Source organism: Pristis pectinata, chromosome 16 (assembly GCF_009764475.1).
Source record: "Pristis pectinata isolate sPriPec2 chromosome 16, sPriPec2.1.pri, whole genome shotgun sequence".
Classification (NCBI taxonomy): Eukaryota; Metazoa; Chordata; class Chondrichthyes; order Rhinopristiformes; family Pristidae; genus Pristis; species Pristis pectinata.
In genome coordinates this window covers 46,231,981-46,257,348 of record NC_067420.1, presented here as the reverse complement: position 1 = coordinate 46,257,348, position 25,368 = coordinate 46,231,981, and the positions used below count along the sequence as shown (strand labels likewise).

Below are 25,368 nucleotides of genomic sequence, written 5' to 3'. Positions count from 1 at the left end.
TGAATCACTTCCTCTGGCAGCTCATTCCATATACTCACCACCCGCCACATGAAAATGTTGCCTGTCAGGTCCCTTTTAAATCTTCCCCTCTCATCTTAAATCTGTGCCCCCTAGTTTTGGACTCCTCTACCCTGGGGTAAAGATTGTTACCAGCCACCACATGTCTACCTCTTGTAATTTTAAACTATTCTGTAAAGTCCCTCCTCATTCTCCTGTTCCATGGAATAAGGATGTAGCCTGTCCAACCCCTCCCTACAACTCAGGCCCTCTAGTCCTGGCAACATCCTTAAATCTTTTCTGCACTCGTTCCAAAGATGTCACACACAATAATTAAGATTGGAGAACATGGGATAGGTGGTAATATTGGTGTTGATTAAGGTTTGTTTAATAGACTAAAACCAGGAATGAATAGATCACTTTTGGGTTGGTCGGCTGACTTGTGTGATGCTGCAGGAATCAGTGTATGGATCCCAGTTCATAATCTGTATTGAAAGTTTGTTTGAGGGAATTGTGTAATACATTCAGGTTTACTGATAATATGCAAGGTGGCAATGTGGGTCATGCAGAGGTCCTGGGGGTGGGTGGGTGGAGAGATATAAAGGCTGGTGAATGGTTGAAGATGTGGTATGTGGAATGTTAAATGGAAAGTTAGGTTTTTCATAATTTTAAATAGACATTTTCAAAAAAGAAGCTAAGTGAAACGTGAATAATTGGAGGGGTGTAGTTTTCCTTGCAAACATTGCAGGTTGATATGCAGAGCAAAAAATTAGGAAGCTATTAGCAATTTGATATGTTGGCCTTCATTGGAAGAAGATCTGAGTCAGTAGTGGACATCTAGTTTCAATTATACAGAACCAGAATGAGACTGCATCTGGGATAGTGTGTGTGGGTCTTGTTCTTGTCCCAGACAAAATTAACAAGATTAATTCTGGAAGAAGTAGTTTGTTATAAGACTATGCTGTTGTGGTCTGTGTTCTGGAGTATAAAATGAGTAATGTACACTGGAAAAATCCAAGATTATGCAGCTTGGAATGGTAGATGTGAGAACGTTTCGCCCACTGGAGTGCCTAGAACCATTCGGCCCATCATGTCCATGCTGACCTGCGGGTAGCCATCAATATCAATTCCGTTTCCCAGCACTTGGCCCCTATCCTTCAAAGCTGAGGTGATTTAATTGCTTGACTAGACCTCTCAAATGCTGTTAGCAACTCTTCTTCCACTACTCTCTGGCAGTGCATTCCAAGTACTCACCCATTTCTGGGTGAAAAAGGTCCCCCTCTGAACCCCTTTAAATCTCTAGGCCCTGACCTTTGATCTGTGTCCTCTAGTTTTATTCATTTCTGAAAAGGGAAAGTATTCCTGCAGTTTATCCTATCTATACCCCTTATAATTTTATACACCTCAATCATGTCGCCTCTTAACCACCTCTGCTCCAGGGAAAACAGATCTAGCCTTTCCAGTCTCTCCTCATAACACAATGGATTGGCACAATAGATTAAGAAGTACTTTCACTCAAAGGCTGAATCCTCTTGCAAAGAAAATATGGCAGGTCCACATATTCAAAAATTATGGATATCAAGGAAATCAAGTGCAGAAATATGACGAGGCCAAAGGTAATTCATGATCTTAATGGCAAGAAAGGCTGAATGATGCTCCAAATTCCATTTGTTAGTTTGTTCTTGGGTGAGCTTAAATAGAGGGCAGGTGATTGGAGTATTGCATCTGAAGCATGGAGTCTTGTGAAGATAACATTCAATCCCACAGGATACTCTTACAACTCTTGCAGCTGTGCCTCGGTTGCTGAACTTGTCTGAGGTGTGGCTGTTCTTCCAGAAGGCAGTCGCATATTGAAATAGGTGGTGGGTAAGGGCTCAACTGTGGACAAAAGACAAAATTAGGAGTGTGAAAATGTTATTTTTTTGGTAGGGGTATAAAGCTGTGGTGAGATCCTATGTCCAAACACTGAAACTGTTTGTGTACACACTTCAAACATGTTAAATGCTTCCTGCTGCATTCATTAAGCAGCTGCTCTCCAAATGCCATAATTAGAGTTGCTCTTAAATAGCTACTACATGCTTTGACAGGCTGAATGATCTGTCTGTGCAGGAAAAAAATTGTAATTCCTTAGGACTTTTTTCAGAGAGACATAGCCCACTGGTGGGCTGCCTTGATTCCTTCCATTCTCAGGCTGGGAAAGTGTGGGATCAATAACTGATCCAATGCAGCACTGGGAGCAGGTCTCAGTGAATGCTAACTGCCATTTCCTGATGGGGCAGGGTAATGCTAAACCTGTGGAGCCAGTCTACTTGGCTTGCCCTTCTCCAGTTGTTGCTGACCTTTTGATGTAGGTCTGCAAGCTCTGATTCCCCAGCTTGTTACCCTTGTGCACCATTTCCTTTTTCCCTTTGCAGAACAGTATATGTAATTGTAACGAGAAGAGATCAAAAGGTGGACAGAGGAAAAGATTCCATATTTTCAAACGATCTTTGAAAAATGCAGCATCACCACCATGTGATATGATGCATTTTGGGAAGGCAAACAAAGTTAGGATATACAGGGTACATGGTGGAGCTCTTGAGACTTGGAACATCTGGTAGTGAAGTGCCGACTGTTGTACCTTCCACGGGAGTTCACCTCTGTCATTCTGACTGCAGTCTACATCTCGCCTCAGGCTGGGACTTGAGGAACTAAGTGCTGTAATCAACCAAAACGAAGCCGTGTACCCCAATGCCTGTCACATTGTGGCAGGTGACTTTGATCAGGTGAGCTTGGAGTCTCTGGCTGGCTACTTTCAACACATCACCTGCAATATTGGAGGACTCAACACACTTGACCACTGCTCTACCACCATCACGAATGCCTACTGCTCCATCCCTTGCCTGCACTTTGGTAATTCCAACCACGTAGCTGTGCTGCTTCTGCCTGCATACAGACAGAAAGTGAAGTGCACAGCACCAGTGACAAGAACTATGAAGAACTGGACAGCAGAGGCGGGGGATTGAATTTGAGAGGCGGTGGACTGGGCCATGTTCAAGGATTTGTCAGCAGACCTCAATGAATATGCCACGGTGGTCAGAGACTCCATAAGGACATGAGTGGATGAGTGTGTACCCACAAAAACATTCAGTGTTCCCCACCAGAAGCCCTGGATGAACCAGGAGATTTGTAATCTGCTCAGGGCTAGATCTGTGGTGTTTGGGGCTGGCGATCCAGAGTCATTTAAGAAGTCCAGGTACAGCCTCGACTGCTATTGCAAGCGCAAAGAGGCAATTTCAGACTAAACTGGAATCAGTTGGACGCTTGACAGAGCTTGCACAATGTTACACCCTACAAGATGATTGGTTAGAATAAGTGGCAATGATCCATCACTCCTGAATGAGCTCAGTGCCTTTTATGCACACTTTGATGGGGAGAACTATGATGAACTCACACGAGCCCCCACATCTCTGGCTCTGAGGCTGACATCAACAGGGTGAATCCATGAAAAGCGTTTGGTCCAGATGGCATACCTGGCCGAGCACTAAGATCTGTGCAGACCAACTGGCTGGATTATTTACGGGCACATTCATCCTCTTGCTTCTGTGATCTGAGGTTGCCATCTGCTTCAAAAAGGCATCTATTGTACTGGTGCCCAAGAAGAGCATGGTAACCTGACTCAGTGACCTGGTTGAATGGTGCCACAACAACCTTGCTCAACATCAGTAGAACTGAAGAACTGGTTTGACTTCAGGAAGGGGAAAGAGGGCGAACATGTGCCAGTCTACACTGGGGATTGGTGGAGTCAGCAACTTTAAATTCCTGGGCATTAACATATCGGATGACCTGTCCTGGGCCCAGCATATACCTGCAATCACAAGGGAAGTACACCAGCATCTTTACTTTTTTAGGTTAAGGAGGTTTGGCTTGTCACTGAACACCAACAAACTTCTAGAAATGTACTGTTGAAATTGTCCTGACTGGTTGCATCATTTTCTGGTGTGGCAATTCAAATGCATAGGACCACAAGAGGCTGCAGAGAGTAGTGGACTCTGCCCAATACATCACAGGTATATCCCTCCCCACCATTGGTAGTAATTACAGGAGGCGCTGCTTCAAGAAGGCATCATCCATCAAAGATCCCCACCATCCAGGCCATGCCGCCATCTCGCAGTTACCACCGGGTAGGAGGTGAAGAAGCCTGAAGTCCCACACCACCAGGTTCAAGAATGGCTACTTCCCTTCATTCTGTTCTTGAACCAACCTACAGAACCCTAATATACTGTATACTGTTTCACAACACTATGACCACTTTGTCACTTTGCACTAAAATGGACTTTTTGTTCTAATTGTGTTCTTGTAAAAAATTGTTTTATGTTTAATTTGTTTTTCTTGTAAATGCTGCTTGTGATGCTATGTGCCTGTGAGGCTGCTGCAAGTAAGTTTTTCATTGCACCTGTGCACACATGTACTTTGCCATTGTGGAGGTCTTTATGTCAAGGCAGAGTGCAAAGGTAATGGCAGGATTCTGGGTAGTGTGGAGGAGCAGAGGGATCTGGGGGTTCATATCCACAGATCACTGAAAGCTGCCTCACAGGTGGATAGGGTAGTTAAGAAAGCTTATGGGATGTTAGCATTCATAAGTCGAGGGATCGAGTTTAAGAGCCACGAGGTAATGATGCAGCTCTACAAAACTCTGGTTAGGCCACACTTAGAGTACCGTGTCCAGTTCTGGTTGCCTCATTATAGAAGGATGTGGAAGTGTTGGAAAGGGTGCAGAGGAGATTTCCCAGGATGCTGCCTGGTTTAGAGAGTATACATTATGAGGAGAGACTAAGGGAGCTAGGGCTTCTCTCTTTGGAGAGAAGAAGGATGTGAGGAGACATGATAGAGGCGTACAAAATATTAATAGATAGAGTAGACAGCCAGCGCCTCTTTCCCAGGGCACCAATGCTCGATACAAGAGAGCATAGCTTTAAAGTAATGGGTGGGAAGTTCAAGGGAGATATCAGAGGGAGGTTTTTTTACCCAGAGAGTGGTTGGGGCATGGAATGCGCTGCCTGGGGTGGTGGTGGAGGCAGGTACATTGGTCAAATTCAAGAGATTGTTAGATAAGCATATGGAGGAATTTAAAATAGGGGGATATGTGATAGGAAGGGGTTAGATAGCCTTAGGCAAGGTTTAAAGGTTGGCACAACATTGTGGGCCGAAGGGCCTGTATTGTGCTGTACTGTTCTATGATTCTAAGAGGGCATAGGTTTAAGGTGTGAGGTCAGAGGTGTAGAGGGGTAATTATTTCACACGGTATCTGGAATGTGCTGCCTGAAGCTACTCAACATTTAAGAAATATCTACACAAGTTGAATTGCCAAGGTATAGACAGCTGTAGATCTAATGCAGGTAAATGGATTAGTATAGATGGGTACAAAGGGCAGCATGGGCATGGTGGTCCAAAGGTCCTGTTTATGCAATCCTGTAAAATGCCTGGCTCATTGTTCAAAGTGGCTGCATGGGTTGATAGGGGGTAAAGAAGGCACATGGAATGCTTGCCATTATTAGTCGAGGCATTGAGTTCAAGAGGCGAAGTTATGTTGCAGCTTTATAAAACTCTGAGGCCACGTCTGGGGTTTGCATTCAGTTCTGTTTGCCCCATTTTCGGAAGGAAATGGAGGCTTTGGTGAGGATAAAGAAAAGGGTTACCAGGATGCTGCCTGGATTAGAGGGCCTCTGCTATGAGGAGGGGTTGGGCAAACTCTGTTTTCTCTAGAGCAGCAGAGGGTGAGAAGGGACATGATAGAAGTTTATAAGATAGAGGAGGCAGCCGGTATCTTTTTCCCATGGTCGAAATGTCTAATACAAGAGGGTGTGTGTTTAAGGTGAGAAGGGGTAAGTTTCAAGGAGATGCGGGGCAAGTTTTTGTTTTGAGTGGTTGGTACCTGAAATGCGCTGCCGTGGTGGTGGTGGTGGAGGCAAATAGAGGTGTTTAAGAGGCTTACAGGCATATGAATGTGCAGAGAATGGAGGGATATGGACATTCTATAGGCAGAAGGGATTTGTTTAGCTAGGCATTAATTAGTTTAGCACAACATAGTGTTGTACTGTTTTATCTTCAGTTTTGTGCACTTGAATGAAGTTAAATGGCACTTATACACAGATTTTGTTTTGCAGCCTTTTGCTTCTGCCCTCAGACTGTCCACTGACCCTTGTTGGTGTGTTAGTCTGTCCCTAAATTGACTCTGCACAGAGAAGTGCCTTTGAGGGGGTGGTTTATTGAGTGTAGAATTAGTTCTTTTTCTAATCTGCCTGTTCTTTTTACAGAGCAAATTTGACAATCTTTATGGATGCAGAGAATCACTTATTGATGGCATCAAGCGTGCCACAGATGTCATGATTGCGGGTAAGGTGGCAGTGGTGGCAGGATATGGTGATGTGGGCAAGGGTTGTGTCCAGGCTCTTCGAGGTTTTGGAGCAAGAGTTATTGTAACAGAAATCGACCCCATCAATGCTCTACAAGCTGCTATGGAAGGTAAGTGAAATGCTAAATCCTGGAGATAAATCAAAGCACTACTTTGAAACTGTTTTTATGGAAAGCACAGATTCACCAATATGTTACCAGAACTTCAGGGTTTGCATTATGAAGATATTACACATTCTCTGGAATACTTCTGATTGAGGTTTGAATTCAGAACCCCATTTTTGAGTTGGCTCTAAAATGGTGCAAAGTAACAGCAGTTGCTAGCTCAATTTTCAGTAATTTGAAATTAAGTTTTGGTGGATGGGTAACTCAGTTGTGTGGCTGTTGTAATTAGTCATTTCATCATTCTGTCTGTGACTAGGAGGAAGATTTACCCAATACGGAAACCCAGACAGATTCCAGCTTCATATCACACATGGTGGCACAGAGTAGAACCATGACCTTGCAGGGCCAGATACCCACATCCTGTCCTGACCTTGAGTGCTGTCTGTGTGGAGTTTGCATATTTGGGTGCACCAGTGTCCCCTCACATCCCAAGGATGTGTGAATTGGAAGGTTAGTTGGCCACTTTAAGTTGCTGCTGGTGCGTAAACAGTAGAATCTGGGGGAGTTAAGTGGAGAATAAAAATGGGATGAATGTAGGATTAATGTAAATGGATGGTAGATGGTTCGCACAGACTGAGTGGGCTGAAGGACCTGTCTTCATAGAACCTAGAACAATACAGCACAGTACGGGCCCTTCAGACCACGATGTTGTGCCGACCTATATAAACCTACTCTATGATCTATCTAACCCTTCCCTCCTACACAGCCCATAACCCTCCATTTTTCTTGCATCCATGTGCCTATCTAAGAGTCTCTTAAATGTCCCTATTGTATCAGCTTCTAGCACTACCCTGACGGTGCATTCCAGGCACCCACCACTTTTTTTTAAAAAAAGAACTACCTTTTGACATCCCCTTAAACTTTCCTTCTCTGATCTTAAATTGGTGCCCTCTGGTGTTGGCCGTTGCTACCCTGGGGAAAAGATGTTGGCTGTGCACTCTATCAGAACCAGGTTTATTATCACTGACGTGAAATTTGTTTTGCAGCAGCAGTACAATGCAAGACAAAAAGTTACAAAAACAAATAGTACAAAAAAGGAATAATTGAGGTAGTGTTCATGGACCATTCAGAAATCTGATGGTGGAGGGGAAGAAGCTGTTCCTGAAATGTTGAGTGTGGTTCTTCAGGCTCCTGTGCCTCCTTCCTGATGGTAGTAACGTGAAGAGGGAATGTCCTGGATGGTGAGGGTCTTTAATGATGGATGCTGCCTTCTTGAGGCACCGCCCCTTGAAGATGCTCTTGATGGCAGGGAGGATTGTGCCTGTGATGGAAATGGCTGAGTCTACAAACCTCTGCAACCTCTTTCAATCTTGCACATTGGAGCCTCCATTCCAAGCAGTGATGCAACCAGTCGGAATGTTCTCCACTGAACATCTGTAGAAATTTGCAAGAGTCTTTGGTAAAATAGCAAATCTCCTCAAACTCCTAATGAAGTAGAGCTGTTGGCATGCAGCCTTAGTGATTGCAGTAATGTGTTGGACCCAAGATGGATCCTCTTGATGTTGACGCTCAGTAACTTGAAGCTGCTCACGCTTTCCACTGCTGACCACTCAATGAGGACTAGTGTGTATTCTCCCAACTTCCCCTTCCTGAAGCCAAGAATCAATTCTTTGGTCTTGCTGGTGTTGAGTGTGAGCTTGTTACGACACCACTCAACCAGCCGATCTATCTCACTCTTGGATGCTGCCTTGTTGGCATCTGAGATTCTGCCAACAACAGTGGTGTCATTGGCGAATTTATAGATGACATTTGAGCTGTGCCTAGTCACGCAGTCATATGTAGATTGAGTGGAGCAGTGGACTTAGCACACATCCTTGAGGTCCTCAGTGAGGAGGAGTTGTTACTACCGATCCACACAGACTAGTCTCCCAATATAGAAGTAGAGGATCCAGTTGCGGAGGGAGGTACAGAGGCGCAGGTTTTGAAGCTTGTTGCTTAGTACTGAGGGGATGATGTTGAACGCATAGCTTTAATTGATAAACAGCAGCCTGAAGTTTGTATTGTTGTCTAGATGCTCCAAAGTTGAGTGGAGAGCCAGTGAGATTGCGTCTGCTGTAGACTTGTGGCGGTGGTAGGCAGATTACCTTTCATAATCTTATACACCTCTGTCAAGTCGCCTTATCCTGTATCTCTCCAAAGAGAAAAGCTGCAGCTGGCTCAACCTTTCCACATAAGACATGTTCTCTAATTCAGGCACCATCCTGGTAAATCTCCTCTGCACCCTCTTTAGAGCTTCCATGTCCTTCCTAAAATGAGGCGACCAGAACTGAACACAATACTTCAAGTGCAGTCTAACGAGGATTTATTGAGCTGCAGCATTACCTCGTGACTCTTGAACTCAATACCCCAACTAATGAAGGCCAGCATACCATGCACCTTCTTAACCACCTATCAACTTGCACAGCAACTTTGAGGTATCTTTGGACTTGGACCCCAAGATGTATGGGGTCCAATACAGCATGAAGCATGTATTTTCATGCTGTATCTCCCTGGCTCTAAGGGTCACTTTAAAAAAAATGTCTCTTCCTGTGGGCTTGGGTGCAATGCTGCATCTTCTGGGTGGAATACATGTTTTCTTCAAAATCCTAACAGAAACCAAGCGCTTACTGTTCATTTTTTTGGCATGGCCAGCATTTATTGTTCATCCCTAATTGGCATTAACGGTGGCGGTGAGCTGCCACCTTGAATCACTGGTTAGAGTCATAGTCGTACCATGCCAACCAAGTTGCCTAATGGAGCTAGGCCAGTTTGGCCTATAATCCTCTAAACCTTTCCTATCCACGTACCTGTCCAAATGTCTTAAGTGTTGCAGTTGGATGCCCCTCTACTACTTCTGGCAGCTTGCTCCATATATGGGGCCACTCTGTGAGGGGGGGGGGCGGGGCGCGGGCAGAATAAATTCCCCTTCAGGTGCCTTTTAAATCATTCCCCTCTCACTTCAGACCTATGTCCTCTAGTTTTGGACTCCCTACCCTGGGGAAAAGAGTGGCTATCCACCTTATCTCTGCCCTTCATGATTTTATAAACCTGTAAGGTCACCCCTCAGCCTCCTGCACTCCAGGAGAAAGAAGTCCTAGTCTATCCAGTCTTCCCTTATAATTCAAACCCTCCAGTCCCAGTAACATCCCAATAGATGTTTGTACCCTTTCCAGTTTAATGACATCCTTTTAAAAAGAAAACTCAAATTTATGAGATACGATTTCCCACACAAAGCCATGCTGACTATCCCAGATCAGTCCTTGCATTTCCAAATGCATGTAGATCCCATTTCTCAGAATCTCCTCCAATAACTTGCCCACTCACTGTTGTTAGGCTCACCAGTTCTCGGGCTTTTCCTTGCCTTAAATAAAAGCACAACATGAGCCTCCCAGCACCTCACTCGTGGCTATCAATAATACAAATATCTATGCTAAGTGCCCAACAATTTCTTCTCTAGTTTCCCACAATGTCCTAGGATACACTTTATTCAGGTCCTGGGGATTTATCTGTTTTGAGACCTCCATCACCACCTCTTTTGTAATATGGACATTTTTCAAGGCATCACTGTTAACATTCCTAAGTTCCCGAGCATCCATGTCTTTCTCCACAGTAAGAAAGAAATATTCATTTGGGACCATGCTGATCTCCTGTGGCTCCACACATAAATGACCTTGTGAATCTTCAAGGCATCCTGTTCTCTCACTAGTTCTTTTGCCCTTAATGTAACTATAGAATCTCTTCTGGATTCTCCTTTACCCTATCTGCTAAAGCTGTCTGGTGTCGCCCATTTGCCCTCCTGATTTCTCTTAAGCATACTCCAACACACCACTCCCACCCCCCCCCCCCCCCCCCCCCGCCCCCCACAACCCCACTCAAGGGATTCACTTGATCCCAGCTGCCTATGCCTGGCATATCTCCTTTTTCTTGATCAAAGCCTCATTACATCTTGTCATCCAGTGTTCCCTATTCATCAGCCTTGCCATTCACTCTAACAGACATAAGCTGGCTCTGAACTCTCCCTGCCTCACCCTTAAAAGCTTCCCACTTGCCAGATATCGCTTTATCTGCAAACAGCCTCCCCCAATCTAATTTTGAAAGTTCCTGTGTAGTACCATCAAAATTGGCCTTGCTCCAACTTAGGACTTCAACTTGTGGTTCTTCTAATGCACGTATTACTGTTCCTTCATAGCCAGTCTAATGCCTGGAACACCCAGTGACAATGAAGGAAATAATTTCTAATTCAGAAGGATGTGTAGTATGGAGTGTAATCTGCAGCTAGTGTTGTTTCCATGTACATGAAACTCTTAACCGTCTTGGTGATAGAGATCTGGTTTGGAAGTTACTAAGAATATCTTGGATGAGTACAGTAACGTAGTTTGTAGATACAGCAACCAGTAATGGAAGGTGGAACATGAAACATAGAACAGTACAGGAACAGGCCCTTCAGCCCACAGTATTGTACTGCACTAATTAAGCTAACTGAACTAATCCCTCTAGGCCTGCACATGTCCATATCCCTCCATTCTCTGCATATTCATCTGCTTATTTAAGAGCCTCTTAACACCTCTATCGTATCTGTCTTCACCACCACTCCCGGCAGCGCATTCCAGGCACCACCACTCTGTATTTCCTTTTTTAAAAAAAGCCGCCCTGAACATCTTGTTTGAACTACCCCCTCCCCACCTTCAATGCATACTCTCTAGACATTTCAACTCGGGGGTGGGGGGAGTTACTGGCTGTCGACCCTCCCAATACCTCTTATAATTTTATGAACACCTAAGTCTCCCCTCAGTCTCTGCTCCAGAGAAAACAAACCTAGTTTGTCCAACCTCTCCTCATAACACATGCCCTCTAATCCTGGTAAACTTCTTCTGCATCCTCTCCAAAGCCTCCACGTCCTTTCTATAATGGTGCATAGGATGGCAATCAAGTGAACTGTGGTGTCTGGATGTTAACCTTAGTGTGGCAGCTGTTTCAGGGAAGGAGAGTATTCCATCACACATTTGGCTTGTAGGTGTAGGTAATGAAAAGGCTCTCTGGTGTCAGGAAGTAAGTCACTTGCTGCAGGATACCCAGTCTCTGACCTCTTGTAGTCATACTTGTCTAATTCAGTTTGGTTAATGGTGAACCTCAGCATGTTCATGGGGATCTTGGTGATAGCAATGCCATTGAATGACAAGAGTTTGTGATTAGATTCTCTTGCTCGAAAAGGTTTGGCAGTTTTGAGACACAAATATTACTTCCCGTTTTTGATTGTAATCTTGGTCTTGTATGCAGGTGTGGACATCTAAGGAATACAGATGGAATTGGCCATTCAGCCCTCTGTATTTGTTATGCCATCCAATAAATTCATGGCTATTCATTCACTGTGGGAATACCTGTACCAGGAGAAGTGCAGAATCTCACACTAACAGCTCATGGCACCTTTATGGGCAATTCTGTTAGACAGATTTTTAGCTCTTACATGAGCCTCTGCAGCCACCTTTGGTAAAGAATTCCAAAGATTCACCACCCTCTGCATGAAGGTACCTTATTTTGAGACTGACACCTGATTCTAGATACCCCAAACCTGAATTTCCACGATTTAGACCCAGTGACAATGAAATAATGGTGATATAACTGTCAGGATGGTATTCAAATTGGAAATGACATGAAGGTGTTAGGCTCATGAAGCCTGAGTAGCTGAGATCATTTGCTGAGGTATGAATGGAATTAAACTTTGTGTAATCATCAGTGACCAGCCCTGCTTCTGACCTTAAAGGTCATTGATGAAGCAACTGAAGATGATGGTTGGGCCTCTGATACTGTCCTGAGGAACTCCTGTCATGTCCTGGAACTGGGGTGATTCACCTCAAGCAACAACGTCTTCCTCTGAGTGAGTTATGATTTGAACCGTTGAACTGTTTCCCCTTTGTGGCCATTGACTTCAGTTTTACCACAACAACTTGATACCACACTGTAAAATGCTGCTTTGATGTAAATGGCAGTTGGCCTTATCAATGAATTCAGTTCTTTAACCTGTTTAGATCAAGACTAGGATGTGAAGCTGAGGGATCATGGCCAAATCCAATCTGGTTATTGATGGGTAGTTAGGTAAATACTGTTTCATAGTGGATGAGATGACATGTTCATTGAAGGCAGAAAATACCTTGGTAATTGTCTGCATTCTTGGACAGATACTGATGTTGTAACTGTACTACAGTAACATGGGGTGTGACTGGTTCCAGATCACACGCATTGAGCATTATGCTGTATTGGTGTAAATGTATGGGGAAAAAAGTGGCTGAAAACTGATGGGATCTCAGGAGGAAACAGGGATGCATCGTCCACTAGCTGTGAAATCTTCAGCCTTGTTTTTAGAGCTTGAATGCAGGACTCTTCTGTTGCTTTGGAAAGGGATGTGCATGGTGCTTCTGCGCCCCCCCCCCTATTAATGTTCCACTACCATTCCTGGCAAGACTGCAGAGTTTTTGTCTGACCTATCGGTTGAATTCATTTAGTTCTGTGTTTGCTGTTTGTCCTATTTAGCACACAGACTTGTTGAAGCTTCACTGGGTATACACTTCATTATTAGTTCTGCATAGGCTGTTCCTAGCATTGAACTAAGATTGATTCCCTGGCTAGTTAGTTTTGGTGGAGTGAGGGATATTCCGTGCCAAGAGATCAGATTTTGGTGGTGTACATTGCTAATGAGTTTAAACTAGAATTGTTGGGGGGTGGGAACCGAACTGAAAAGACTGGGGAAGAGGCGGTTGGCTCTCAGATAGAGAACTTGTAGACAGTGTGAGAGGGAGGATAGGCAGGTGATAGAGAAGGGACGCGCTCAGACCAATGTTTTGAGATCTGTCTATTTTAACACAAGGAGTATTGTGAACAAGGTGGATGAGCTTAGAGCTTGGGTCAATACTTGGAGCTACAATGTGATGGCCGTTACAGAGACTTGGATGGCTCAGGATCAGGAATGGTTACTTTAAGTGCCGGGTTTTAGATGTTTCAGAAAGGACAGGGAGGGAGGCAAAAGAGCTGGGGGAGTGGCACTGTTGATCAGAGATAATGTCACGGCTGCAGAAAAGGTGGATGGTATGGAGGGATTATCTACAGAGTCTCTGTGGGTGGAGGTTAGGAACAGGAAGGGGTCAATAACTTGGTGTTTCTTATAGGCCGCCCAATAGTAACAGGGATATAGAGGAGCAGATAGGGAAACAGATCCTGGAAAGGTGTGATAATAACAGAGTTGTTGTGATGGGAGATTTTAATTTCCCAAATATCGATTGGCATATCCATATAGCAAAAGGTTTAGATGGGTGGAGTTTGTTAGGTGTGTTCAGGAAGGTTTCTTGACACAATATGTAGATAAGCCTACAAGAAGAGAGACTCTACTTGATTTGGTATTGGGAAATGAACCTGGTCAGGTGTCAGATCTCTCAGTGGGAGAGCATTTTGGAGATAGTGATCATAATTCTATCTCCTTTACAATAGCTTTGGAGAGAGATATGAACAGACAGATTAGAAAGTTGTGTAATTAGAGTAAGGAGAATTGAGGCTCTCGGGCAGGAAATTGGAAGCTTAAACTGGGAACAGATGTTCTCGGAAAAGTACAGAAGAAATGTGGCAAATGTTCAGGGGATATTTGTGTGGAGTTCTGTATAGGTATGTTCCAATGAGACAGGGAGGTTACGATAGGATACAGGAACCGTGGTGTACAAAGGCTGTAATAAATCTAGTCGAAAAGAAAAGCTTACAAAAGGTTCAGAGAGCTTGGTAATGTTAGAGATCTGGAAGAGTATAAGGTTAACAGGAAGGAGCTTAAGAAAGAAATTAGGAGAGCCAGAAGGGGCCATGAGAAGGCCTTGGCAGGCAGGATTAAGGAAAACTCCAAGGGTAACAGTGGGAAAGTGTGTATGGATCCAGAAGAAATAGCAGAGGTACTTAATGAATACTTTACATCAGTATTCACTATGGAAAAAGATCTTGGTGATTGTAGTGATGACTTGCAGCAGGCTGAAAAGCTTGAGCACGTAGATACTGAGAAAGAGGATGTGCTGGAGCTTTCAGAGAGCATCAAGTTGGATAAGTCGCCGGGACTGGATGAGATGTACCCCAGGCTACCATGGGAGATGAGGGAGGAGATTGCAGAGCCTCTGGTGATAATCTTTGCATCATCAATGGGGACAGGAGAGGTTCCGGGGGACTGGAGGGTTGCGGATGATTTTCTCTTATTCAAGAAAGGGAGTAAAGATAGCCCAGGAAATTCTAGACCAGTGAGTCTTACTTCAGTGGTTGGTAAGTTGATGGAGATGATGATCATGTATCCTGCCTCTCAGGATCATTTGGAGAGGTATAATATGATTAGGAATAGTCGGCATGGTTTTGTCAAGGGCAGGTCCTGCCTTACGAGCCTGATTTGAATTTTTTGAGGATCTGACTGAACACTTCGATGAAAGAAGAGCAGTAGATGTAGTGTATATGGATTTCAGCAGGACATTTGATAAGATACCCCATGCAAGGCTTATTGAGGAAGTAAGAAGACATGGGATCCAAGGGGACTTTGCTTTGTGGATCCAGAACTGGCTGTCCCACAGAAGGCAAAGAGTAGTTGTTGACAGGTCATATTCTGCATGGAGGTCAGTGACCAGTGGTGTGCCTCAGGGATCTGTTCTGGGACCCTCACTCTTCATGATTTTTATAAACGACCTAGATGAGGAAGTGGAGGGATAGGTTAATAAGTTTGCTGATGACACAAAAGTTGGAGGTGTTGTGGATAGTGTGGAGGGCTGTCAGAGGTTACAGCGGGACATCGGATGCAAAACTGGGCTGAGAAGTGGCAGATGGAGTTCAACCCAAAAAAGTGTAAAGTGGTTCATTTTGGTTGGTCAAATATGATGGCAGAATATAGTCTTAATGGTAAGATTCTTGGCAGTGTGGAGGATCAGAGGGATCTTGGGGTCCGAGTCCATAGGACGCTCAAAGCAGCTGCGCAGGTTGACTCTGTGGTTAAGAAGGCATATGGTGTATTGTCCTTCATCAATACTGGAATTGAATTTAGGAGCTGAGAGGTAATGTTGCAGCTGTATAGGACCCTGGTCAGACCCCACTTGGAGTACTGTGCTCAGTTCTGGTCACCTCACTACAGGAAGGACGTGGAAGCCATAGAAAGGGTGCAGAGGAGATTTACAAGGATGCTGCCTGGAATGCGGAGCATGCCTTATGAAAGCAGGTTGAGGGAACTCGGCCTTTTCTCCTTGGAGCGACGGAGGATGAGAAGTGACCTGATAGAGGTGTATAAGATGATGAGAGGCATTGATCGTGTTGATATTCAGAGGCTTTTTCTCAGGGCTGAAATGGTTGCCACAAGAGGACACAGGTTTAAGGTGCTGGGAGTAGGTATAGAGGAGATGTCAGGGGTAAGCTTTTTACTCAGAGTGGTGAGTGCGTGGAATGGGCTGCCGGCAACGGTGGTGGAGGTGGATGCGATAGGGTCCTTTAAGAGGCTTTTGGATAGTTACATTGAGCTTAGAAAAATAGAGGGCTCTGGGTGAGCCTCGTAATTTCTCAGGTAGGGACATGTTCAGCACAGCTTTGTGGGTCAAAGGGCCTGAATTGTGCTGTAGGTTTTCTATGTTTCTAAGTAGATCAATTCAATATGCAGTGCATTGAGGCAGTACAAGGTAAAACAACAACAGAATGCAGAATAAAGTGTAACAGCTACAGAGGTTGACTGGATTCAAAGCCTATGTTGATGCTTGATCTGTCCATCTGTACTTTGTTTCATGTATGCTGGAATCTGGAGCAATACACAGAGTACTGGAGGAAGTCAGCAGGTCAGGCAGCATCCATGGAGGGAAATAAACAGTCCTGATGAAGGGTCTCAGCCCGAAACGTCGACTGTTTATTTTCCTCTGTGGATGCTGCCTGACCTGCTGTGTTCCTCTAGCACTTTTTGTGTATTGTTGTTCATGTATTGCAGTTGTGTCACAACACGGGTTTGTAGGACATTTTGGAAGCACCTTCAGAGTCAAAGGCATAAACCTGGACTAGTATGTTGCCCAAATGGGTAACTGGCAAATTTCTACCCCTGAAGGGTGTTTGTCAAGCAGGTAAGGTTTATATGTCAATCTACTTTTTTTGAATGGTATCAAGGACTAGTTTTAAATTCCAACTGGATAGTTTCAATTCCAGGTGACATGGGGATTTGAACACTGAGAAATCATTAGGTCACTGTATTGCTGGTCTGGCAACTTATCTGCTGCACCAACACCTTTATTCCAGACTTAGTTATTCTATACTATATCTTGCATAGCATGTTCTTCGACTGTTTTTAGCCCTAGTGCAAGTGATCAAACTCCTTTTACTTTGTAGGTTATGAGGTCACAACAATGGATGAAGCATGCAAGGAAGGAAATATCTTTGTGACAACAACTGGCTGCAAAGATATCATTGTGGGAAGGTAAGAAGTGGCTGGCACTGGACTTGTTTTTATCTGAGCAAGTCTATCTCTTGATGACTTTTCAACCCGTAATGTTCATCTACTTTGAAGAACTGTTCAATAGTCTTATACTTCTGTGTTATTCCTCGAACTTTGCAAATTAGTGCAGCTTTAGTGGTTTTGTAGTACATTTCCAATTGTCAAAAATGTCCTGTGTAATCTGGTCCACACTGAGGTGGGTAAATGTCAAGTGACATGAACATAAACTTCTCAGCAATGGTTAAAAACTTCTGTGACCTTCAAAGCCATTGCTGCATCCCTCACCTTTAACAAACCCAATTGGGCTAGATATAAATATTGCGGCTACTACTGCTGGGTATTCTGCAGTGAGGTACACACGACTTTCCATTGTCTTTCACATGGAATACTCTCCCTTTGTCTGGATGAGTATAGTTCCAGAACACTTGAGCTTAATGAAATCCAGGGTGAAGTGCTCTGCTTAACTGGATCTTTGTCCATCATACTTAATCACTCGTTTCTTCCATCAGCACATGGGCTGCACAAGTGTAGTGTTAACTTGCTGAAACTTTGCAGACTATTGACCTCTTGTCACTAGAAAGGGGAGAGCAGTCACTTAAAAACACTGTCCCTCAAAATGCACACCAACCTGACTTGCAAATAACCTGAATTTCTTATTGGAGAAAATGTTGGAACCCCCCTACCTCACAAACTTGTAGGAGTACCTTCACAATATCAACTTGGCACAACCAGATCAGCAGATGGACATGTGTTAAATGCTGGCCCAGCCATGTGCCTATTTGAATAAAGGCAGTATGTGAATTTCTGATTGTTCCTTCCATGCCCCAAAGATATGACAATCTCCTTTCGCTTAGTTCTTTGGGCAGTAAGTTTGCTAGGACACATTTGTGAATATGTCTGCCTAGATCCTTCTTGGCTTTGCTGCTGCATAGTACCATTTAGGTTATACTGGGATTACTGCTTATCCCAGAAAGTATTAGATCACATTAACCTGCTTTAAATTAGATCTTCTGTATTCATGCATTTCACTCACCCGTCTGTGGTCTTTTAAAGCTCATTTGCTGTTCTCATTTATACTATTTGATAGTGTGTCAGTGTTATTTTGTAACAGCTATGGTTATCCTCCTGACTTGAAGAAGATCCCATTTTATATACAGTTGATCCGTGTTATGGGTGGTTGTGTGTTCTTAGAACACAGCTCATATTGCGATTGTCTGCTTGTGTCAAACAAGAGGTGGAAAATGTTTTTTTAATACTTTCCCCACTTAAGTTCTGTAAGAGTGAATTTTCTTCCATATCTCCAATTTTTGGGTAGTGATTTGTGAATTCTGGAAGGACAAATTTCTGTTACCCAAGTGGTTGTAATGACTGTGTTTCCTGTACATCTCTGTGAAAGTAGGTGGTCAATACTCTGCTTTGGCCAAGTATGCCATAAACATCTTGTTTCAGCCCAGATATCGGAACTGATTCTTTGCTCTTGATTCCTGGGGCTGTGTGAGCAGTGCCAGTGTGCAGGGGCTATTTGGGGATGACTAGGATGGTTTTAATGTCTCAGTCAGACAGCAAAGGAAGAGGCTACTGTGCCCTCACCAGCCATCAAATACCTATCTACACTAATCCTATTTTCTAGCCCTTGACATGTAATTTTCTATGCCGTCACATTTTGAGTACTCATCACAATACATGCTGTGAGTATCTTCCACCACTACCGCAGAGGCAATATGTTCCACGGTTTAACCATCTGGTTGAAAAGTTCCCTGAATCTAGCAATGGACACAAAATATTGGAGGAACTCAGCAGGTCAAGCAGCATCTATGGAGGGAAATGATCAGTTGATGTTTCGGGTTGAAACCCTTCAGGACTAGAGAAGAAGAGGGCAGAAGCCAGAATAAAAGGGGAGGAGGAGGAGCACAAGCTGGTGAGTGATAGGTGAGGGGGAAGGTAGGTGGGTGGGGAAGTGGGGGCGGGGTGGAAAGGAAATGATGTGCGAAGCGGGAGGGTGATAGGTGGAAGAGGCAAAGGGCTGAAGGAGGAATCTGATGGGATAGTAGGCTCTGGAATAGTGGGGGGCAGGTTGTGAGGGTGGTGGAGGAGAGAGAAGGGGCTCCTTCACTCTTCATTTCCGTGACCCCTTCACCCCTTTTCTTCCCCCTGCCCCTACCTTTTAATTTGGGGTCTGCCCTCTTCCAGTCCTGATGAAGGGTCTCGGCCCATAACATCAATTGTTCATTTCACTCCATAGATGCTGCCTGACCTGCTGAGTTCCTCCAGCATTTTGTGTGCGTTGCTCCAGATTTCCAGTATCTGCAGTGTCTCTTGTCTCTAAATCTCCTGTCCCTTAAATCTATGACCCCTAAGATATTTCAATATTAAGATTTATTTATTAGTCACCTGTACTTTGAAACACAGTGAAATGTGTCTTTTTACATTACTGAGAATGCGCTGGGGGCAGTCCACAAGTGTCACCACTCTTTTGGTGTCAACGTAGCACGCCCTCAGCTCCTAACCTGTACGTCTTTGGTCATAGATACAACAACTTATCATTATCTACTGTATCAATGTCCCTCAATTTGTACATCTCAGTTTGGTCCCCTTTCAGGCACTTTGAACAAATGAAGGATGATTCAATTGTTTGTAACATTGGTCACTTCGATATTGAGCTGGATGTAAAATGGCTGGCTAAGAATGCTACAAAGAAGGTGAACATTAAACCACAGGTAGGTTGGCTTTTCTAAGCACAACTGTAGAATGTTTGTATAGCTCTGATCCAGTTCCAACTTATTCCAACATCATACCAAGCATTTTTGCAGGATAACTATCACATCCTGATCCTCTGAAGGGTGCTTGCCCAACAATAGTGGGAGCAGCAAATGGAGCACAAGTCAGTTGGATAATTTCCACATGGTCAAAAATGCTGATTTAAATGGACTAAAAAATGGAAACATTCATGGATTGTTAAAGGTAAATTATGAAGTTGGTTGAAGTAAAAATGAAAGTTCTGTCAAACTATCCCTATAGAGTTATTTGAACATCCATAATTGCTAAATGAGCTTTCAAAAAGTTCCTGACAAGTGGGTGAAGCAGTGGATAAATAATATTGACACTATTAATAGCATTAAGTTGCAGAAATGAGTTGACGTGTTTCTGGGAGAAAAGCAGCTTAAGCTAGATCACCCTTTTATCTTGCATTCTGTACCTGCTGATAGTCATATTGTGCATAAGCAAGCCCTTCATCCCAATTCCATGCTGACCCAGCACCTTCCTGAGCTCGTCCCAAACATGCCATTTTCCTGCATTTGGCCTATGTCCCTGTAAACTTTATCTATCCTTGAACCTGTCCAAATGTTTTATATGTTGTAACTGTACCCACTCCTACCACTTTCTCTGGCAGCTTATTCCAGATACTTGACATCCTGCAGATACTTGACATTCTGCAGATACTGGAATCTGGGGCAATACACACAATGTTGGAGGAACTCAGCAGGTCAGGCAGCATCTATGGAGGGAAATGAGGAGGAACTCGCCTATCACCTGCCAGCTTGTGCTTCTCCCCCTCCCTCTACCTTTTTAATCTGGCTTCTGCCCTCTCCCTTTCTAGCCCTGATGAAGGGTCTTGATCCCTCCATAGATGCTGCCTGACCTGTTGAGTTCCTCCAGCATTTTGTGTGCATTATTCCAGATGCTTACCATCCTCTTGCCTCTAGGGTCCCCTTTAAATCTTCTCCCCTCATTTTAAACTTGCTCCCTCTAGCTTTCCTAGCCTGGGAAAAAAACTGACCAAACACCTTCATCTTTGCCCCTCATGACTTTATAAACCTCACTTAGGTTAGAGCCTATCCAGTCTCTCCCTGTAACTCAATCCCTCTAGTCCTGGCAATATCCTTGTGAATCTTTTCTGCACCTCCCTAACTTTAATCACATCCTTCCTGTACTATGGCAATCAGAATTGCACGCAATATTCCAGGTGTGGTCTCACCAACATTCTGTACAACTATAACATAACGTCCCAACTCTTGTACTCAGTGCCCTGTCCAATGAAGGCAAGCATGCCATATGCCCCATTTACCACTGTCGCCACTTCCAGGGAATTGGGTGCTTGTACCCTAGGTATCTGTTCTACAACATTCCCCAGGGTCTTGTCATTTAACTGCAAGTCCTGCCCAGGTTTAACTTCCCCAAAATACATCAATTCACACTTGAGTTAAATTCCATCTGCCATTCCTTTGCCCACTTTTCCAGACGATACAGATGCTGTTGTAATCTTAACAACATTCTGCACTGTCCACCACACCACCAATTTTGGTGTCATCTGCAAACTTGCTAATCATGCCACCGACATTTGTTCATGTATATGACTGACAGCAGGGTACCATCACTGATCCATGCAGCACACCACTGGTCACAGGTTTGAAAACCCTCTCCTCCACCACTGATCCTAACCCTTTGACTCCTTCCACCAAGCCTAATGTTCCTGTCTTGTGGCTCTTGTTAAGAACACCTGCTGTCCTCCTAGCTATCATTTTTCAGTGAGGAACTGAGGAGCAGATAAGTAGGCAGATTTTGTAACAGTGCAAAAATACTAGGGTTGTTGTCATTGGTGACTTCAACTTTCCTAATTAATTGGCACCTCCTTGGTGCAAAAGGTTTAGATGGGGTAGAATTTGTTAGGTGTGTCCAGGAAGGATGTGGACAGGCCAATTAGAGGAGAGCCCATACTGGACCTGTTGCTCGGCAATGAACCTGGTCAGGTGACAGACTTCTCTCGGCGAGCATTGTGAAGATGGTGAGCACAGCTCTCTGACCTTTAGCATAGCCATGGACAAGGACAGATGATATTTAATTGGGGGAGGGCTAATTATGATGGTATTTGGCAGAAACTTGGGAGTGTAAATTGGGAACAGATGTCCTTGGGGAAATGCACAGCAGGAATGTGGTGGTTGTTTTGGGACCACTTGCATGGGATTCTGGATAGGTTTGTCCCACTGAGATGGAAAGGATGGTAGGGTGAAGGAACCATGGTTGACGAGAGATAGAATATTTCTTCAAGAGGAAGGAGTAAGCATACAAGGTTTAGGAAGCAAAATCAGGGTTCTTGAGAATAAAGTAGCCAGGAAGGAGCTTAAGACGAGACTTAGAGCTTAGAAGGGGACATGAGAAGACCTTGGTGAGTAGGATTAAGGAAAACCCCAAGGTGTTCTACACGTATGAACAACAAGAGGATGACTAGAGTGAGGGTAGGACTGCTCAGGGATAAAGGGGGAAATGTGCCTGGAGGCAGAGGAGGTAGGGGAAGTCCTTGATGAATATTTGGTTTCAGTGCTCACCAGGAAGAGGGACTTTAACAAATGTGAGGTCAGCGTAGAGCAGGCTAATGTGCTGAAGCATGTCAGGGTTAAGAAAAAGAAAATTATAGCTTCTGAAAAGCATTAGGATAAGTAAGTCCCCAGGGCCAGACAGGATATACCCCAGGTTACTACAGGAAGCAAGTGAAGAGGTTGCTGGCGTGTTGACGCTGATCTTTGCATCCTCCCTGGCCACAGGAATGGTACCAGAGGATTGGAAGATGGCAAATGTGTTGTCAAGAAAGGGGTAACCCTGGGAATTATCGACCAGTGATTCTTGCGTCAGTGGTGGGCAAACTATTTGAAGATTCTTCAGGACAGGACTTATGAGCATTTGGATAAGCATAGTTTTGTTGGGAATAGTCAGCATAGCTTTGTGAGGGGCAGGTAGTGCCTCATGAGCCTAATTGAGTTTTTCGAGGAGGTGACAAAACAAATTGAAGGTAGAGCAGTGGATGTGGTGTATATGGATTTTAGTAAAGCGTTTGACAAGGTTCCCCATGGTAGGCTTGTCCATAAAGTTGTGAGGCATGAGATCCATGGAGACTTGGCTGCGTGGATTCAGAATTGGCTTGCCCACAGAAGGCAGAGGTTGGTAGTAGATGAAGATGAATCCTACCTGAATTTGACTTTCCAAAATGTAATACCTTGCACTTATCTGAATTAAACTCCATTTGCCATTCTTTGGCATGGAGAGATGTGGATTATGTGCAGGAAGATGGGATTAGTTTAATTTGGCATCACAGTGGGCACACACATTGAGGGTCAAGGGGTCTGTTCGTGTTCTGTTCTATGAGTATGGTCGAAAATTGTGCTGAGGGAAAGGATCAACCATGATTGTAATGAACAGTATACTTTGCTCAATGGTCCAATGGCTGCCTGCTGTTTTTATTTTCCAAAGGTTAACTCTCGCTCTTGCTTGCACCCTCTCTTCCAGTTTCCTGGAAAGCAAGGTCAACATGATATTTGCTTTCCTAATTGTTTTTGTACATGAATCTTGGTCAGGAGTTCCTCCGAACACTTCAATTATTTTAAAATACTGCTTTTTAACACTGTAGTGAAAAATCTCACCTTTTTTCGCTTCGATTCCTCCTGCTATTTATTGTCAGAGTTCATACAGCATAGAAACAGGCTCCTTCGCCAAACTCATTCATGTTGACCAAAGTGCTTTCCTGAGTTAGTCCCATTTGCCTGCACTTGGCCCCTATCCCTCTGAACTCCTATCCATGAACTTGTCTGATATATTTATACATGGTAATTGTACCATTGTTTACCACTTCCTATGGCAGCTTGTTCCATATAAGCACCACCCTCTTTGTGGAAAAAAAACTCGTCCCTTGGGTTCTCTTTAAATCTTTGCCCTCATTTAAACCTGTGCCCTCCAGTTTTAGACTCCCCTACCCTGGGGAAAAGTCTGACTATCTACCTTATCTATGCCCCTGATGATTTTATAAACCTCTAAGGTCACACCTCAGCCTCCTTTGCTCCAGGGGAAAAACAACCCAGCCTATCTAGTCTCCTGGTAACTCAGGTCCTCTAGTCCTGGCAACATCCAGGTGAATCTCTTCTTTACCCTCTTAACTTAATCATCTCCTTCCTATAAAATGGCAACCAAAATGTTGTGCACATTCAGGCCAGGTCTCACCAACAACTTGCACAGCTGTAAGTGTACATCTTGGGCCCTGCCCAGATTTCCTACTGGTCTATATTCTGCTGAATCCTTTGACAACCTTCCTCACTATCCACAACTCTGCCAATTTTTGTCATCTGCAAACATACTAATCTGCCCACCTACCTCTTCATCCAAATTATTTACATAGCACTTAAGTACTGGAGGGCATGCATTCAAATACAAGGAGGCATGCAAAGTTTAAAGATGTGTGGGGCAAGTTTTTTTTTATTTAGTGATGGGTGTCTGGAACAGGCTGCCAGGGGTAATGGAAGCAGATACGGCAATGGCCTTGAAGAGGCACAGGAATATGCAGGGAACAGAGGGATATGGATCACATACAGGCAGAAGAAATTTAGTTTAATTTGGCATTGTGTTTGGCACAGACATCTGAAGCTGAAGGGCCTGTTCCTGCGCTGTACTGTTCTGTTCTTTGCTCTACATCACAAACACTAGAGGTTCCAGCACTGATCCTTGCGGAATACCACTGATCACCTCCGGTCAGGATAACGCTCCTCTGCCACTACCTGAAGTTCATCACTTTACACCTGGCTGTCTGTCTACAGCTATCCCCACCACCACTTTGCTTGATTCTGTATTATATGAAAACTTTGCGATACAGCTGCCAAAGCTGAGTCAAGGAAGTTCGTAAAAATTAAATCAAGAACTCTGGATGTGGCCAGACATGAAAAGTTCAGACCAGGCAACACAAAATGGCCCTGGAGCTTTGCTTTACTACCTGACTCATTCATGCTTGTAGACTGATATATTTTGAAAACAGACCTGTGGCAGTTGCTGATTCTGTGACATGAGGTAAATTATAATTGTCTCTGTTGCTTTTGAATGATGTCAAAATTCAGTTCAAGTTCTAAGTTCTGTGCTTTTGGTCACAGGTGGATCGTTATCAGCTGAAGAACGGTCGCCATATCATTGTTCTGGCTGAAGGTCGTCTAGTAAATCTCGGCTGTGCAATGGGACATCCCAGCTTTGTGATGAGCAACTCCTTCACCAACCAGGTTCTGGCACAGATTGAGCTGTGGACCAATCCTGACAAGTACCCAGTGGGGATACACTTCATACCAAAGAAGGCAAGTTCTTGATTTTATCTATAATAGCTGTGAGGTAATTTTGTAGCTCCATAAAACTCTGGTTAGACCATACTTGGAGTATTGTGTTCAGTTCTGGTCACCTCATAGGAAGGATGTGGAAGCTTTAGTGAGGGTGCAGAGCAGATTTACCAGGATGCTGCCTGGATTGGAGAGCATGTCTTATGAGGGTAGGTTCGGCAAGCTAGGGCTTTTCTCTTTGGAGCAAAGGAGGATGAGAGGTGACTTCATAGAGGTGTACAAGATGATAAG

General features: G+C 44.1%; 1 protein-coding gene across 1 annotated transcript in view; it reads left to right on the top strand.

Annotated features, from left to right (window-relative positions):
• ahcy (adenosylhomocysteinase) overlaps positions 1-25,368 on the top strand; it is a 70,004-nt gene that overhangs the window by 38,708 nt on the left and 5,928 nt on the right. Inside the window, exons 6-9 of the mRNA XM_052031203.1 lie at positions 6,294-6,501; positions 16,894-16,981; positions 19,599-19,716; positions 24,904-25,098. Coding sequence (XP_051887163.1) covers positions 6,294-6,501; positions 16,894-16,981; positions 19,599-19,716; positions 24,904-25,098 — 609 coding nt within the window. The remainder of the gene's footprint in view (positions 1-6,293; positions 6,502-16,893; positions 16,982-19,598; positions 19,717-24,903; positions 25,099-25,368) is intronic.